Here is a 19,049-nt window from a genome sequence, read left to right as displayed (position 1 = left end):
TTATTTTCTTTGGGGTTTTGAAAAAACAATTACCACAAAATTTGTAACCAAAATGCAAAGTGAATTTCAGTAGAAAATTAGCTTATAAACAGGAGAATAAATTTTTATGGTCGGTATATATAAAGCAAAGTAAAAATGGACTGTACACCCAGAATAATATAATTATACAGAGCTCTATGTAAACTCATTTTGTATATTTAATTCAAAAAACCATTATAGTAAAAATTAGAATGAAATATATTTACCTCTTACTTGGAGAGGCTCTTGCTTAATAAGTGGAGCTTTCAGTTCAGCGCCTATATTTTCTGCTATAAAGTTTATTCAAAAAGTTACAATGAGTAGATGCTTTCATACAAACCTATAAACAATATTAGCTAGCAATCTGGCAATGTATTAAAAAGATAATATATGATAGGTCAAGTTGGATTTATCCTAGGAATGCAAAAGTAGTCAAACATTAGTAAAACTATTAATGCTCCTCATTAACAGACTGAAGGACAAAAGCTATAGAATCATTTCAGGAGCTATAAAGAAAAAACATTCACTAAAATTGAATACCCATGCAAGTTTCAAACCTTTTTTTGAAAACTAGGATAAAACGGAATTTTCTTAGAAAATAAAACAAACTCTAACAAACATACTCAATGGTGAACATTTTAAATGCGTTTCTTTAAAATAAGAAACAAAACAAGGACACACACTATAAATCCTTTAACTCAAAACTATTCTAGAGGGGCGTCTGGGTGGCTCAGTTGGTTAAGCATCGGACTTTGGCTCAGGTCATGATCTTAGGATCCTGAGACAGAGACCCATGTCCAGCTCTCTGCTCAGCAAGGAGTCTGCTTGTCCCTCGCCCTCTGTTCCTTCCCCTGCTTGTGCTCTCTCTCAAATAAAGTGCCTACTGAGACAACTGTATAGATAAAAATTAAGAATTAAAAATACCTCACACCACACACAGCCAATCTAAGGTAGATTAAGGACTTACATGATATGACGTTTACATGCCTAAGAGGGAACAAGAGAGAATATTTTCATGATAGAGACAGATTTTTCTTTTTAAGGATTTTATGTATTTATTCATGAGAGACACAGGCAGAGGGAGAAGCAGGCTCCCTGCGGGGAGCCCAATGCGGGATTTGATCCCGGGTCCCCAGGGTCCCAGCCTGAGACACTCAACAGCTGAGCCCCCAACCACTGAGTCCCCCAGGCACCCCGAGACAGTTTTCTTTTTTTTTATTTTTTTATTGGAGTTCAATTTGCCAACATACAGCATAACACCGAGTGCTCATCCCGCCAAGTGCCCCCCTCAGTGCCTGTCACCCAGTCACCCCCACCCCCCGCCCTCCTCCCCTTCCACTACCCCTTGTTCATTTCCTAGAGTTAGGTGCTGAGACAGATTTCTTAAGCAAGAAAAAATGGATATGTTCTACTAAATTAAAATTCAAGACTTCTGTCCAACAAAAGATCCCTTTAAAAAAAAAAGAAAAGAAAAACTTCAAACTGAGAGAAGATATTTCTAACAAACAGGATCAACAAAAGTACCACTATGTAAGAACTCCTCCAGATCAACAAGACAACTCATCAGAAAAACAGAGCAGAAGAACAAGGAGCAAAGGAAATACAAATAAGAGATAAACATATGAAGAAATGGCTGCCTCATATGGACACACCCCAAATGAAACCACAAGAAGTCATTTTACAACCATCCAATCAGAAAAAAATGAAAAAATATATCTAATGTTGGCAAGGATACGGAGCAATGGAACTCCTACACTGCTGGTAGAAATGCAAACAGGCAGTTACCTTGCTCAACAAGGTGGCATTCTCTGATACAGTTAGCACAAGCCTAACTTATGACCTAGCAAATTCCACTTCTAGGTCGATACATTTACCTTAATAAAAACTTGCACAAGAGCATAAGGAGAAAAGAACATGAATATTTCAGAGCAGCAATGTGTACTGTTGCTTCAATCGGAAACCACTCAAATGTCCATAAGCAGGAGAACAGGTAGACCATGTGATTGTGCATACATTTCATACACTAGTGAATAATAAATACAATAATGACTATCTTTCTCTGAGCCTTCACTATGTGACAACCACTATTCTAAGCACTTTACATTTATCAACTGATTAATTCACACAACCCTCAAAAGTACATATTCTAATTATTTCCACGAAAATTAATGAACTAGATACATATACCATTAGGATAAATCTTAGCAAAATTTAATGAAAAAAGCAAATCACAAAAGCATACACATATCAAGTTATCACACAATAAAGTACACAAACAAGCTAAACAATGACATACATACAAATGTCTAAATCTATTCCTATTTTTAGAAATAAACACAAAATTCAGAAGTCACTATGGTTTTTCTTGCTTTTATTTCAAGATACTTTCTAAAAATATGTATTTTATTTTTTTTAGAGATTTTATTTATCCATGAGAGACACAGAGAGAGGCAGAGACACAGGTAGAGGGAGAAGGAGGCTCCCCGTGGGAAGCCTAATGAAGGACCCAGGATCACACCCTGAGCCAAAGGCAAACACAACCACTGAGCCACTCAGGTGCCCCAATACAGATTTTCTTTCCAAGTAATCTCTACGTCGTCCAACATGGGGCTTGAACTTACAACTCTGAGATCAAGAGTTGCATGTTCCACCAAGCCAGCCAGCCAGGCCCCCCTCAAAATACTTTTTTTTTTTTTTAAAGATGTATGGGGGCAGGGGGCAGAGGGAGAAGAAGAGGAAACAAATCCTAAGACAACTCCATGCTGAGCACAGAGTCCAACACAGGGTCTCCAGGACCTGAGATCATGACTTGAGCCCAAACCAAGCGTAGGACACCCAACTGACTGAGGTAGCCAGGCACCCCAACATACTTTATTTTTAAAACAGGTCACTATACTAAGCTTTTGACCCATTCTGATGATGTATAAGCTACAAACACTTGCTCAGCAGTTGAGGAGCACTCTTTAGTGGCATGTGTGAGAAGTGTATAAAAATCCCATAAAAACAAATATTCAAATAGTTTCCACAGGAACACAGGTAAGTGACTCCATCTCCTAGCCTTCCGTATTGTTGCATATTATGCCACCACCACCTACAAAGACATTTCAAAACTAACGGCAATTAAGTTAAATGGTCCCCCCAGATCCCACAATCCAAGCTAAACTTGAAGTTAACAGCTAGAGGAGTAACAACTACACGTTAATCCTATTAATCCTAGCTGAAGCACAGGCAACAGGGGATGCTTCATCCCACTCTCCCAAGCACAGGACACAGGCAGAGAGCTGACATCTTCCTATTCCTCTACTCTGGGCAGGAAGTCGTTTTTCTGGATTTGCTGTACCAGTTGCCATGTTGGCCCCAACATCATATAGTACCTAGCTGGCCTCAGAACCCATCCAAAGTAGAAGCAGCAGCAACAGTCTAAGCACCCACGTTTTCAAAGAGCATCCAATTGCCCACATGCATCTCAGACAAATCACAGCTCTCAACAATGTGATCAAGGCCATCACGTATTGGTCCTAATAGGCTAGTTGAATGAATAGTACCTTGCATCTGGTTTGGGTCCCTTCTGCAGAAGGGGCTTCACATGTGCATAATTATCGAGGATGCAACTAAACGATCCATACACTCCAACATTCACGTAGTACATAAAGGTTTGTTCACTCAACTTAATCTTCATCATCAGAGCCTCTCTATTCCTTTAATCAAGCTTTTTGGCAATGGTATTAACTGCGAGCATGAAAGCTGATACAACATAGTATCTGCCGGACTCAGAGGCGCCTGCCTTTGGTCAGGTCATCATCCCAGGGTCCTAGGATCAAGCCCCGAGTTGGGCTCCTTGCTCAGAAGGGAGTCTGCTTTTCCTTCTCCCTTGTGCTCTCCCTCAAATAAATACAATCTTTAAAAAAAAAAAAAAAAAAAAAAAAAAGTTTACCTCTCTCATCTGTTCCAAAAGAATCCTGCTGGTTTTGAGTGTGGCACCAAATTTAACACTGAGACAGACTGCTTTGGAATCATCAGTGGCAATTCGCAAAATCAACTTTGCCTTTTGGATGTGCCCGACAACTTTTACCAATTCAACTTCACTATCCAAAGTCGTCACCTGGACCCTGTTCTTTGTATCATACTTAATCTGAGATACTTGTTTACAAAGATTTGCACAGATAATCCTTTCTGGAGGCACCCTTAAGACTCTGCACCTGTTGTATTTCAGTCTTGCTGGCACAGTCAAATCTTATCCCAATGGCAGCTAGGTCTTCACTATGATTCTGCTATCATTGCATTTGACTGCATAAAAGGGAGTGACCCAAGGAAAAGCTTTTAACCATCTCAGATGTTTCTTTAGAATGTCTCCCAGGTCTATGACATAGAAAGCATCCTTATCATAAGACAAAACTTTGTAAATTTTTTGGTTCAGAATGTCCTTGGCAATAAAGCCTTCACTGAGGAAATGGCAAACTCTGCCATTACTAAAGTTGTTCATGGTTTCTTGATGCGCCCCGAAACATAACAAAGTGGAAAACTGACAGATGGAATTTAAATGAATTACACCCAGTTTTTCACAAAGGGAGTTCTCCAGAATTCCAAGTCCCACCAAAGATGTGTGCCTTCGGTGCAGCAGTGGAATGTTCTCGATAAACAGAAATTTGCTGTCTTTCCTATACCTGCTGCAGGGCTTGCCACATGGATTTTAAGAGAGAATAGCAGCTGAAGGAACCACGGGCCTTTCCAACAGCTTCCAGCTCATAATCCTCACTGACGTGGTTTGAAAGAGGTGAAACACAGTCCCCTCCAGCCCAGGCTGCCCTAAGCTGGGGGGCACTGGAGGCAGGACAGGCCGCAATGCTTCGAGGGTGGCCACCATGCATGCACAGGGCCGGGGATTGGACCCAGCTTCAAGGCCCCAGAGGGCAGCTGCTCACCAGGGTCAGGGACCGGTGGCAGCTCTGCAACTACATGTACGTCGCAGCTCCAGGCATGGGGTCAGTCTCTGGCCTCCAGCCCAGCGCACTGGGACATGTGGCCGTCCCTACTCCTGCCCAAGAGTGAGCTTACAAGGCCATGGGCGGCCCTCATCAGCTGGCCACCTGCTGGCTCTCTCCCTCCTGCGGAGGACCACCAGGCTGAGGTGGCACCAGAGCTCTGGCAGATGGGCAGCAGAGGCTGAGTGACTGATCAGGACAGTCACTTTGGATACATAGGGTGAAGGGGAATATGAGGAGAAGGTGATCAAGAATATAAGTTCTCAGGTTGCGTGCTAAATTCCCAGTTGTTCATTTTCTAACTTATATATCATATACAAACTTTCATATATAGCAAATATTTCATAATAAAAATCATCCTTAAAAAATTTCCCTTGTATTTATACCCTCAATAGTAAAATACATTAAGTTTATTAATAACAGCTAACATTTACTAAGTATTAAATATGTGCCACATGCTGTAAGTTTTATGTGCATTATTTCATTTAATCCTAACAAAACTGCTAAGGTAAGTACTACTATTATCTTCAACTTTCAGGTGAGGAAACTGAGGCACAGAAAAGTTGTAACTTCCCACAAAGCCACACAGCTAGGATTTTAAACAGAGGCACAGTCAGGATTGAAACCAAAGTCATTCTGATTAGTCTATGCTCTTAACCAATTTCCTATATTGTCTCTAAAACAATATTTGCTATATGAGTAGACATTTGTGCATTTTTCACGGGGCGGGGTGAGGTGGAGGGAGGACAGAAGTAAAAACTGGATTAGCAATATGGAGATTAGTGGTAACCTTCTGACAACAGCAGCATCACCAGGAAGAAGGGGATAGAAGCAATAGATTGAGGTGAAAATGAGAAATGAGAAAATGGAAGCAATCTTTGGACTTTCATCAGGAGCCACAAGGAGAATGAGATCAAGGGAGGGCTACTTGTCCTTTACAGAGAGGAGAAAGATGAAGAGGGAGATCATGCTGGTGTAGTAAGTAGATCACGAGAATAATCAAGAGAGCAAAGAACTTGAGCAGCTGAGACAGTAGAGGATCCAGAATACATCTCTGAAAATATGTAATAAAATAAAACCTGTTTCTACATATTTAGAATATCCGTGTAGTTAAATGATACGCAGCACCATGAAATCCGACTACTTGAGCAGTGGTACATTTGGACTTCCGCCATTTTACGGTTTTCAGTTTACCATCTTTTTTTTTTTTGCTTTTATTTTTATTTTGTCTTTCTTGCCATCTGTTAGATTGATAAAGTTCTCTACATCTTCTTCCTGCCCCTTCTCCTATGATGGTCTGAAATTTATAAGATTATATTTCTTTCGTTTTAATGATTCCACTTAAAATTTTAACATACACACTTTCCTATAAATCTTCCTAACTATTTATAAAGTTATTCAGTATCTCAACTTTCCTCTAAACAAGAAAAAAAATCTTTAATCACTGAAAAGTTCTTCGATCTTATTACTCTTGACTAAGATTTTAGCATTAACTTAAGAGGTTGTTCTTGTTTTTATCAATAATTTTACCAACACATTTTATCCATTTCTTGCTCTTTATGGTCTCTTTTACATCCCAGTGTTTTCCTTTAAAAAAAAAAAGAAAGAAAGAAAAAGAAAAGATTTACTTAATTTATTTGAGAGAAGTACAAACAAGCAGGGGGAGCAGCAGAGGGAGAGGGAGAAGCAGACTCCCCGCTGAGCAGGAAGCCCAATGCAAACTCCATCCCAATGATGTAGGAACAGTTAGGGGCAGACGGACGGGGCTAGTCAGGGAAAGATGAGCCACAGAGTCAGGCTCCTACCCATCCCAAGAAAACAGAGGTAAGACAGTAAAAACAACAATAAGCCTAGCTCCCCAGCTCCAAGATGTCAGGGAGTCGCCCCTCTAATGGCTGCTAAGCAACCCCAGATGTAGAGGAGTATTAGGAAGCAGAGACTAACCAGAGAGCAGGGAACACCTTGTTTGTGCTCAGGATATTCACAAAGAAATATGTGTTTGTTCTAAATATAGACATGATATTTACAAATCCCCCCCCCCCATATTAACAGGAGATTTACCAAGTTGGGACCCTGTGGGGACCCCTGCCTGTCCCTTTTGAGAGCTCTGGCTGCATGGCTCTGCTGGCCCTCTGTCCTCAGCGAGATTCATTCTTCCATTCCGTGAGACAAGAACCGAGGCCCAGGTGCTCCCATATCACCATGAGCGTGAGAGCATGACTTGAGCCCAAGGCAAAGGCTTACGCAACTGAGCCACCCAGGTGCCCCTCCAATGCTTTCTTCCCCTCTGCGTTTACCGTGCATCTTACACAAATACATACTTTTTCTTTTTTTAATGTGGGTGGGTTAATAGTAATGACAGTCCTTTTTTAGACATGAAGTATTTTTGCTTTCACTCTAGCCTGGTTATTTAGACCCGTGTAAAATTCTACATTAACATTCATTTTTTCCTTTCACCCTTTCATGGAGGTGACTCCAAATCACTCCTGCATATTGTGGCAGATAAAAACTCTACTTCAAAAGAGCAACAACTGGATGATGGCATTTTTCTTTTTCTTTTTCTTTTTTTTTTTTTTAATATTTTTTTTAAGTTTTTATTTATTTATGATAGTCACAGAGAGAGAAAGAGAGGCAGAGACACAGGCAGAGAGAAGCAGGCTCCATGCACCGGGAGCCCGACGTGGGAATCGATCCCGGGTCTCCAGGATCGCGCCCTGGGCCAAAGGCAGGCGCCAAACCGCTGCGCCACCCAGGGATCCCCATTTTTATTTTTCTTTTCGGAAGCTTTTAAGTTGGGATGTTTGTTTTTGTTTTTAAATATGAATTTTTTACTTATCCTGCTTAGTATTCAAAGTGTGTTTCTGATCTGAAGATTGTTTTTGTCAAAATCTGAAGAATTCTTATCATCTCTCTATACTTCTCCATCATTTCTCTATTCTCTCTGAAATGGTCTATTAAATGTAGGCTAGTTTCATGTCTCTTAAATGCCTTTTCAATTTTTTTTAAAAATCTTTTTGCTTTTTTATGCACATTGAAGGTCTAGTTGATAAGTATTTAATCTATTAAGCTCTTTTAAAAAAAATTTATTTATTTTAGAGAGCAGAGCCCAACACAGGGCTCAATTCCAGGACCCTAAGATTATTGACCTAAGACAAAACCAACAATCAGATACTTAACCGACTGTGTCAACCAAGTGCCCCTAATCTATTAAATTTTTATTTTAGTACACTTTCTAAGATTTCTAAGTAGCTCTTTTCCAAATTTGTTTGTTCTGGTTTTACTCTGCCAGTTTGTATTCCAAAATATGAGTACTTCATTTATGTTTTTGAGGATATCAAACCTATTTTAAAGCAATTCGAGCTGTTATTTTAGTATCTAGAGTTAATACACATTTGATTTTGTTGACTTTCTTAATCAGAATTTTTCATCTATTTTTATTTTTTATTGATATAATTGACATATATAAGTTTAAGGTGTACAATGTGTTGATTTAAAATTTATATATTGCAATATGATCCTTTGTGTACTTTCACTCTCCTCCTCATGCTCTAGTGCTCAAAACTCAATCTGATCCTTCTATCTTGAACCAGATCTCTAACTGCCAGTTTGAAATTCCTACTCCTCTTTCCAGGCTCCAAACCAGCTTTTATCTGAACAACTAAAACCTAATGTCAGAAGTTTCAGAGACAATCCTCTTTTCCACAACGATCAAAGTAATTCAACCAAATCACATGAAGTAAGTTGCTCTAAGGCAGATATTTCTGGATGTTTTTCTAACTACAAACTATCGAGATGATGCTAATAATATAGTGCTAAGAATCAGAAACAAGAATGCTAGTAAATGGTTCAAACATGTGTACGAATACTTATTTTGCACACCAACATCTGTATAAACTTAAACTGTACCACTGGAGTAGAATCTTTGTGATTTCAATAAGACATTCTATCCATGAATATCTCTAGACACTTGTTTAAAGCTCAACCCCTGGCTGTTTGCCACACATCTGCTGTCATTAGCAAAATTAAAACTAATTTTACTAAAATTTAAAACATCTGAATGCTCCTTAAAAACTTAAGGATTCCTTAGCAAGTCTCTGCCTCTTAATGAGCTGTTCCTGACTTTTCCATGTGATTTGAATTATTCAAAAGTCAATCTCAAATCCTTAAATATACAAATTATCTTTCAATCAGGCAATTAGTTGCTGTCTATCTAATGGCTAACAAGTTCTAATTTGGCCTAAGCAAATTCTGAAAAATTGAGCCCAAAATAAAACCATCAATAAACAATGAATTTCTAATCTAAGAAAAAAAAAATTTTGATTTCAGTCAGCAGAGAAATAAGAAACCTGGTCATAAATTTTAATTTCAGGCATTTTGTATAGCAGAACCAACATTAAGTATTTTTGCCTGAGTCTGTGTTCACCTCAAAAGAGTATTATAACATTTTACGTCTAATTATATTATTTTATCACTTGCTTCTTTTCCCATTTCTGTGTTCCAATAAATATGTTTATTTCTGGAACTGAGGGGCTCATTACGCTCTACATCCCTTCATTTTCTTTTTTTTTTAAGATTTTATTTAATTATTCATGAGAGACACAGAGAATGAGAGAGAGAAGCAGAGACAGAGGCAAATAGAGAAGCAGGCTTCATGCAGGGAGCCTGACGTGGGACTCAATCCCAGGACTCCAGGATCATGCCCCAGGCCGAAAGCGGCACTAAACCGCTGAGCCACCCGGGCTGTCCTCTTCATTTTCTAATATCATACTCAATCATTATTTCTCCCTGCAGTTCTCCATCATCATAAGGAAAAGAGAACAAATTGCACAGTAAGACCAAAAGGAAGATGGGATTTAGGGAAAAGGATGAAAAACAGGCATTGTAAATACAAGCACAGGTTTCTTGAGGAACCTATAAAATATTCCCCTTTGAAAGACATCCACGTAAAGAAAAGATATTCTTGAATTGTTTATTATTCCTCAAACACTCTCTTCTTCTGACACCATCTTCTCCTTGGTTTTTCTCCTACCTTTCCAGGCTTCTCCCCTCCCATCTGTCCCTTATTCATTGGAAATTACTGTACTAGAGGATCTTATTCTCTTCACTCTGAACTCCCTTCCTGTACGGTCTCCAACACACTTCAGTTTTCTAGTGGGTATAGGTAATAACTCCCAAATCTCTCCTCAAGTTAGAACTCTTCATTCACTCATTTACAAATATTTATTAAACCTTGAGACTATATTCAAACCACTGCTCTAGGCACTGAGGTTCCTGCTCTCATGGGGCTTTGGAAACAAGTGGGAGATGGGAAATAAATATTGAAGATAACAATCAGCATTAACAGCTACTTAGAGAATTAAAATTAGGCTAATATTAAAGACTGGGTGGCTATTTTTTTTAAAAGGTTTTACTTATTTGAGAGAGCGAGAACACGCATGCGTAAGTGGGAGGAGGGGCAGAGGGAGAGGGAGAAGCAGGCTCCCTCCTCAGCAGGGAGCTGGACCAACACAGGGCTCGATCCCATAGTCCTGGAAACATGACTGGAGACAAAGGCAGATGCTTAACCGACTAAGTGGGTGACTACTTTAGATGAAGTGATTAAAGAATGACTTTGTTCAAAGTTGATATTTCAACTAAGATGTAAATGACCAGAAGGCATCAGCCATGTGTAGAAGGGCACCTTAGAAAGAGAAAGCAAGAGCAAAGGCCCTATAATGAAAACAAGGTTTGTATTTTCTAAGAACCAAAAAGAGACTGTTTTGGCTGAAACATAATGAGCATGAAAAAGAGTGTGGAAGCATGGAGCCCAGGAGAAGGCTACTGCAGTAATCCAGCCAAGAGATGATGATGTCTCACAGCAGAAAAGTAGTAACCCAACAGCCTACCAATCATGTTAAGAAGTCACAGAGGCACCTACAGTTCAGATGTCCAAAAGTAAATCACCATCTTCTCATTAAAATACATTCTCGCTTTGGTATTCTCAATTTTAGAAATCAGTGAATCATCTATACAATCATCCAAACCAGTAACCAGCCACCATGCTTTACTTGACTCTCCTCTTTTTCCCAAATTAAATCACCAAGTCCTAATTATTCAGCTCCTAAATCTCCAGTTCATCTACTCACAAAAGCACTGCCATTAACCTAGTCTAGACTGACCCTCATTTCTAGTACTGCTCTCAGTACTTCCTCTCCTATGTGTTTTCCGGTAAAATTTTAAATAGGATCAAGTACTTCCTCTACTTAAAATACTCTAATAGATTCCCACTGCCTACAAAACAACGTCCAAACTCCTCAACAAAAACTTGATCTGACTTTACTTACTGCCTGATAGTCATCCCTTATGTTCTCAAAACTGATAATATCCCCACCAATATCTACTCACTAGTCTAAGCACACAAAATTATTTGCAGTTTTACCTTCTCCACCATTCATCACCAATACCTAATTTTCTTTTAGGTCCCTAATTAGATAACATTTCCTCATGGAAAACTTTCTCAACCACTCAAGACTCAGTTCAATATCCCTCCAAACTTCTCCTGCAGCATACAGTATTTCCTCCATCATGGTATTTACCATACAGCATTATATTCACTGAACTTTGTGTTAGTAATTTTCTGTTTTAGTAATAAGCAGAATCATTCTCATTTGCTGCCATATAAAAAGCGTACAATAAATATTTCTTTGGGGGCACCTGCATGGCTCCGTCAGTTGAGCATCTGACTCTTGATGATTTCAGCTCAGGTCATGATCTCAGGGTTGTGGAATCAAGCCCCGTGTCAGGCTCTGAGCTCAGAGCGGAATATCTGCTTATCCCTCTCCCTCTGCTCCTCCTCCTGCTCCATCTTTAAAATGAATAAATAAAATCTTTAAAAAAATAAATACTTCTGGAATAAATGAAAAAACTTTATTTTAACACTGCACAGCAGACTAGATATCCTAAAAAAAAAAATCTTTTCAAATACATTGCTAAGCTCACAAAAAAATGTGAAGAGGGCAAAAACAAAAGGAAAGCCGAATGTCTACAGAGTAAGTGAGAACATCAAAGCTAACCTTTCCCCTGAGATTTCTACTGAGGTTTATAGTCTTTGAGTATCTATTTCCACTGCTGCTAGGGGCATGAGAGAACAAGACTACATTCGGTTGAAGATGGGACATCTAACAAGACACCCAGAACAAAAGCTAGACAGTATAGCTGTGAACTAAAAAATATACACGCAGAAGGGAACAGCAAGAAAGCATGCCAACCTCTACTTTGGTGTTAAATAGTGGGGATGAAAAACAGAAGACTATGTATGTCAGCCCTCACACAAGTTTGCAGTCTGAATTCACGCTACCAAAGTGGTCTAAAAAACCTAGAGCAAAGAATTTTATTTTTTAGAGCAAAGAATTTAAGTTACTTTGGTCCTACGCTGTATTCTCAGCAGCTGAGGAAAAAGCAAACTCTATGCCGGAATGCATCTTCAATCCAGAGAGTCTTCAAATAGTTCCAAAATATAAAACATGGAAAACGAACAACTCTCAGTGGGGGGGGGGGGGGGGGGAGGGGAATATATATATATATATAGCATCATGAATGAGGAGACAGAGGAAAAAAATAATATATAGTGAGAACGTTAAGTATCTGTTGTTGGCTCAGGTAATGATCCCAGGGTCCTGGGCTTGAGAGCCCCACATCAGGCTCCCTGCTCAGTGAGGAGTTGGCTTCTCCCTCTTCCACTCCCCCTGCTTGTGCTCTCTCGCCCTCTCTCTCTCTCAAATATATAAATCAATAAAATCTTTAAAAAAAAAAAAGGATAAGTACACAGAAATACATACCTAGTATGCAGAAATACATATAGGAAAGTTGCAGTTTACACCAAAGAAAAAGACTTTCAAAATAATCAAATTTAAAAAGCAATAACATATAAAAGACATGAGAACAAAAGCATGACATAGGACTTCTCAACAGCAACAGAAGCTGAAAAACACTAAATGTGCCTTTACCATAAAAAGATCCTCACCTAAAGGAACTTCTATAGGATGCACGTCAGACAGAAAGACCACAGAAATAAGAAAAAATGGTTAACGAAGATTTTAGAGAAATTTGAATAAATAACAATGTATACTGTATAGAAAGAAAGAGTAGAATACAAAATACTAGCCAATAAATAGTATGTAAGTTGGGAGAAAGTGACCAGAATTAAAGCATTCCAAGTTCTTTATATTTTTCAGAAAAAAATGTGAACTTTTAATTTCCTTTAGACTTTAAAGTACATTGAGTATGTAACTCCCAAACAAGTGCATGTATGTGAATACATATGGGGTAGAAAGGATAATGCAATGAGAAAAAAAATTTTATTTTATTATAAAGATTCTATTAATTTATTCATGAGAGAAACAGAGACACAGGCAGAGGGAGAAGCAGGCTCCATCCATGCAGGGAGCCCGGGGCCCTAGGATCACGCCCTGGGCTGAAGGCGGCGCTAAACCGCTGAGCCACCCGGACTGCCAGAGAAAAAAATTTCTAAAGGCAAAAAGAGATTTAAGAAAAAAACACTATGTTGAATAGCAGTGGTGAGAGTGGACATCCCTGTCTTGTTCCTGATCTTAGGGGAAAGGCTCCCAGTGCTTCCCCATTGAGAATGATATTTGCTGTGGGCTTTTCATAGATGGCTTTTAAGATGTCGAGGAATGTTCCCTCTAACCGATAAAGGGCTAGTTTCCAAGATCTATAAAGAACTTATTAAACTCAACACCAAAGAAACAAACAATCCAATCATGAAATGGGCAAAAGACATGAACAGAAATCTCACAGAGGAAGACATAGACATGGCCAACATGCATATGAGAAAATGCTCTGCATCGCTTGCCATCAGGGAAATACAAATCAAAACTACAATGAGATACCACCTCACACCAGTGAGAATGGGGAAAATTAACAAGGCAGGAAACAACAAATGTTGGAGAGGATGCGGAGAAAAGGGAACCCTCTTACACTGTTGGTGGGAATGTGAACTGGTGCAGCCACTCTGGAAAACTGTGTGGAGGTTCCTCAAACAGTTAAAAATATACCTGCCCTACGACCCAGCAATTGCACTGTTGGGGATTTACCCCAAAGATACAAATGCAATGAAACGCCGGGACACCTGCGCCCCGATGTTTCTAGCAGCAATGGCCACTATAGCCAAACTGTGGAAGGAGCCTCGGTGTCCAACGAAAGATGAATGGATAAAGAAGATGTGGTTTATGTATACAATGGAATATTACTCAGCTATTAGAAATGACAAATACCCACCATTTGCTTCAACGTGGATGGAACTGGAGGGTATTATGCTGAGTGAAGTAAGTCAGTCGGAGAAGGACAAACATTATATGTTCTCATTCATTTGGGGATTATAAATAATAGTGAAAGGGAAAATAAGGGAAGGGAGAAGAAATGTGTGGGAAATATCAGAAAGGGAGACAGAACGTAAAGACTGCTAACACTGGGAAACGAACTAGGGGTGGTAGAAGGGGAGGAGGGCGGGGGGTGGGAGTGAATGGGTGACGGGCACTGGGTGTTATTCTGTATGTTAGTAAATTGAACACCAATAAAATAAATAAATAAATTAAAAATAAATAAATAAATAAATAAATAAATAAATAAATAAATAAATTCTCTTAGGAAAAAAAAAAAAAAAGAAAAAAACACAAGGGAGCTCATGACACAATGGCAGAAATATGCCCCAACATCAGTGGTAACAGTAAATGTAAACAGACTAAATTTCTAATTTTAAGATACAGATTATCAAATCAGGACCAAAAAAAAAGGTTAAAGTCAAAGGACAGAAAAATTTATACCAGGCAGAGATATCAAATCTGGTAAAGATATCACTTAAAAAAAAAAAAGTTGTTATATAAAAATAAAGGGTATAATTAATCAGTGTTAAGAACAACTCTAGACGTAAACGTATCTAACAACATAACTTCAAGATATATATAAAGGAAAGACTGTCAAAAGTTACCATGACAGCTCTCACGGCTTAAAATCCTACCTTAGGAGGGAAGGAAGGTTTAGAATTAATGAACAAAATAGCTACCTGATAACTTAAAAATGAATGACAGAACACAAAGAAAGCAAGAGGCTATAATTAGGTAAGAATATATATTAATGAAATACAAAACATACAAAACAAAGTTCAAACAAAAAAATTACTACTTGGAAAAATAAGAAAATGGACACAGCTCTGGCAAGATTAATCAAGAAAATGACAAACACCATTAGGAATGAAAAAAAAAAAAAAAGGATGTAACTATATGTCCTGCTGAGAGTATACAAAGACTGTCATGAACTTGATGCCAGTAAATTTAAAATTTAGTTTAAGTGGACATACTCTCAGAGAAATTAGAAATTATCAAAACGGAGTCAGTCTAAAGTAGAAAAATTAAAAGAAATAAGCAGTTCAATAGCTTTCCACAAAGTAAGCACTAATTCAGACAATTTCGTACATAAGCTCTATCAAACGTGAGGGACAAGTAACGTTACACAAGCTGTTTCATTATACAGAGAAAGGTTATTTTAAAAGATTTATACACACCTGTTTCATCGAACGATGGTACTTTTTCCACTCTGAGAGTCTGTGACCCCTGTCCTTCTTTCTGCACGTTTGTGGAGTACGACTTCACTGGACTCAGCGCGCGAAGGTACGGATGCCCACAGCAAATCACGTGTGAAGAGCTTCTCAACGTCACTAAATTCTGCCATTCTAGGAGGAAAAAAATTAATTTCAAACAAACTCACAACAAAGATTTATACCGAATAAAAACATACCCACTATGATTAGAAAGAGTGATTCTACAGAATTACAACAAAACCTTCATTCTGCTAATACCCAAATGCCCACCGACCCCCAGGTGTATGGGGACTACGCTTTGTTAAAAAAAAAAAACTATTATACTCCTACTCTCTAATTTGTAATTTATATAGGAAACTTTTTAAATGTCTTTTTAAAAATATTTATTAGAGAGAGGGAGTGAGCAGGAGGCAGGGCAGAGGGACAAAGCTATCCTCACAGAGCCCGAGCCGGGGCTCAATCCCGGGAACCCAAGACCATGACCTGAGCTAGAGTCCGATGTTCAACCCACTGAGGGCACCCAGGCACCCCTGGAAACTTTTTAAATAAGTAATTAACCAGATAAGACATTCTTATTATTCACCTCTTCTGAAAGGTCTCTAACATCTAATAGATACTTTTTATTTTGTATGCCGGCTGCATGCTCCAAGTCTGTGGGCATGATGGACTCTTCAGGGTAGAGAACTGAGGGGGGAGGTAAGGAGTGCTTCCTACTCAAAATTACCCTGTGTCCTCCTTCTGCTAGCTAGAGATTTATTCCTCTTTCATTTCACAATAAGTGAATTATATTAATCAGTCATTCATACTGTCACTGATTTTTTTTTAATCAGATAATTAGATCAACATTTGGTGAGATTCTGAAGCATATAGGAATTCTAATTGAAGGAAGAATAGACACTAATTACAAAGCACTTCAGCTGCTACATCTGGTTGACTGTGGGCTTTGGAGGGCTGAAATACAGAAGAAAAATATATTCCACACTTGCACTCAAGTGGCAGAAAAGTAAATCTATCTGCCTCTACTCTCACCGGACCCTTTCTCTCTCTCTCTCTCTCTCTCAACTATGAGTACTAGGGATCCGTGGGTGGCACAGCGGTTTGGCGCCTGCCTTTGGCCCGGGGCGCGATCCTAGAGACCCAGGATTGAATCCCACGTCGGGCTCCCGGTGCATGGAGCCTGCTTCTCCCTCTGCCTGTGTCTCTGCCTCCCTCTCTCTCTCTCTCTCTCTCTCTCTCTCTGTGACTATCATAAATAAATAAATCAACTATGAGTACTAGACTTTGAACACCTTGTGAATAATTTACATATTTTAAAGTGTTTGGTGAAATAATGAAGTTCTATCATTACAGATAGTCAAGTTTTTCTGAGTGGAGAGTTAAGCATTTAAGGGTTCAAACTTTTCTTTCTTTTCCATTTTTCCCCCTAAGCAATCTCTACGCCCAACTTAGAGATGGAACTCACAACCCTGAGATCACGAGTCATGTGTGCTCTACCAACTGAACCAGTACCAGCAGCCCAAGGGTAAAACTCTATCTGCTTAATAATGATCTTCCAAAGATGTTAATTCGTGTATGTGCATGTACAGATGTAGGCCTTCCGATATCAAGAAAAATAAACTTTTTAATGCCTCGGAGAATTCATCAGGAACCTAAGTTATCATGAATGTCAAAGGTTATTTGAAATGAAAAGCATGAAGAACATAAAACAACATAAATATTCAAGTTTCAGGCTTGAAGTTGTTTCTTTGAAAAACTTCCTGATGTCAACTTACGGTTTCACTTATTTGGCAAATAATTGTTGAAGGCCCAGTATATTCTTGGTCATTTGCCTCTATTTTTTAAAGGCTTACTCTTAAAGTAAAGCAAATATAACAACGTATCTCCTTGCACATTAAAATCTGTAGCCTACTAGCCCAATCAGCGAAGCAAGGGCTAAAGCAAATTTTCGTAAGAAACTCATCCTCCAGGAAAGCGTCTTACCACGGCCACTAGTGTTCTGACCCGTCTATTCTATCCAAACTATCTTTCCTGATTATTACCTACAAAGCCAATATGCCACCAATGCTTTTTTTCCACCGATTGATCAAATCCTTTTACAGAGATTGTGCTCAAGTGTTTCAAGAGGGATTATTCCACGTATAAAAATCCTTCCTCAGAAGATGACAATATTTCCATGACTTGATGCTAGATTTTTTTTCAAAGTTCTCCTTAGTTTTTCAAGCATTACAGAAAGTTTCAAACATATGCAAAGGTAGAAAAAACAATACAATAAATGTCCAGGTCATTGTCCACCTTTAACAATTATCAACTCATGGTGAACCTAGTCTTATCTCTACCTGCACCAATACCTCTTTGCCTCCATGTTAATTTGATGCAAATCTCAGATATAAAATAATTGGGCAGCCCGAGTGGCTCAGCGGTTTAGCGCCACCTTCAGCCCAGTGCCTGATCCTGGAGACCCGGGATCAAGTTCCACGTCAGGCTCCGTGCATGGAGCCTCTGCTTCTCCCTCTGCCTGTGTCTCTGCGTCTCTCATGAATAAATAAATAAAATCTCAAAAAAAAAAAAAGATATAAAATAATTCACAAGTATTTCAGTATGTAGTCTGAGACAAGAACTTTTAAAAACATAGCCAAACCACCATTACAAAAAAATACACAATACCTTAGTATCATCAAATATCCTCAATTTCCAACTGTTAGAAGTGTTATAATCTGTATTTGTGTGAACAGATCCTAGTAAGATCCACATACTATTGTTGACTGAGAGGTCTTTTAAGTCTCTTTTAAGCCACAGGATGGTTTTTGTTTGTTTGTTTTTAAGTAGGCTCCATGCCCAGTGCAGAGCCCACTGCAGGGCCTGAACCCAAAACCCTGAGATCAAGACCCAAACTAAGATCAAGAGTCAGACACTGACTGAGCGACCCCGGTGCCCCACGATGTCTTTTTTTTTTTTTTAAAGTCTGAATTCTGCTGACTTATTTCCCATTGTATTGTTTAACCTGTTCTTTCTTATATATGTTCTATAAATCAAATGGATGTAAAGGTTTTATCTAAATTCTGATTCTTTTTATTAGAACATCACTACTTATTAAAGCAGTGACAAGTTCTGGAGGGCCTGGCTGGCTCAGTTGGTATGGCTAGCAACTCATGATCTCAGGCTCCTGAGTTTAAGCCCCATGCTGGGCATAGAACCTACATAAAAAAACAAATAATAATCTTTGATAGCTTCCTTGCTAGCTGTTCTGGAAAGTCCTTACTTAATTTTTAACTTCAGTAGAATTTCAGCTATCAGCAACTTTAAAAGTACACACTTGGCATTAATGCAAGATCAAAAACTGTACAAAACTTGAAAAATACCATCTCTAATATTTTATACTCCAAAAAACAAATGGGACCACATTTGATTCAGTAAAACAAATACCTAACACACAACAATAGAAACACAACTATTTT

General features: G+C 38.7%; 1 protein-coding gene, 1 long non-coding RNA gene and 2 pseudogenes across 5 annotated transcripts in view; 1 reads left to right on the top strand and 3 right to left on the bottom strand.

Annotated features, from left to right (window-relative positions):
- Nucleotides 1–17,392, top strand: part of LOC144283568 (uncharacterized) — a 29,762-nt gene extending 12,370 nt beyond the window's left edge. The window contains exon 3 of the long non-coding RNA XR_013352110.1: nucleotides 17,023–17,392. This is a non-coding gene — a long non-coding RNA (uncharacterized LOC144283568). The remainder of the gene's footprint in view (nucleotides 1–17,022) is intronic.
- Nucleotides 1–19,049, bottom strand: part of SLC30A9 (solute carrier family 30 member 9) — an 80,766-nt gene that overhangs the window by 55,023 nt on the left and 6,694 nt on the right. For 2 of the 4 annotated variants that reach the window (XM_077847870.1, XM_077847868.1), the window contains exons 2-3: nucleotides 15,559–15,726; nucleotides 246–308 (exon numbers count right to left, since the gene is read on the bottom strand). In XM_077847870.1, coding sequence (XP_077703996.1) covers nucleotides 246–308; nucleotides 15,559–15,726 — 231 coding nt within the window. The remainder of the gene's footprint in view (nucleotides 1–245; nucleotides 309–15,558; nucleotides 15,727–19,049) is intronic. The other 2 variants (XM_077847869.1, XM_077847871.1) reach the window with 1 other exon arrangement.
- On the bottom strand, nucleotides 3,210–3,793 carry LOC144283800 (ornithine decarboxylase pseudogene; annotated as a pseudogene).
- Nucleotides 3,646–11,882, bottom strand: LOC144283567 (ornithine decarboxylase pseudogene; annotated as a pseudogene).

The sequence above is a fragment of the Canis aureus genome, chromosome 14 (assembly GCF_053574225.1).
Source record: "Canis aureus isolate CA01 chromosome 14, VMU_Caureus_v.1.0, whole genome shotgun sequence".
Taxonomy (NCBI): Eukaryota; Metazoa; Chordata; class Mammalia; order Carnivora; family Canidae; genus Canis; species Canis aureus.
This window is presented reverse-complemented; position numbering and strand designations above follow the sequence as displayed.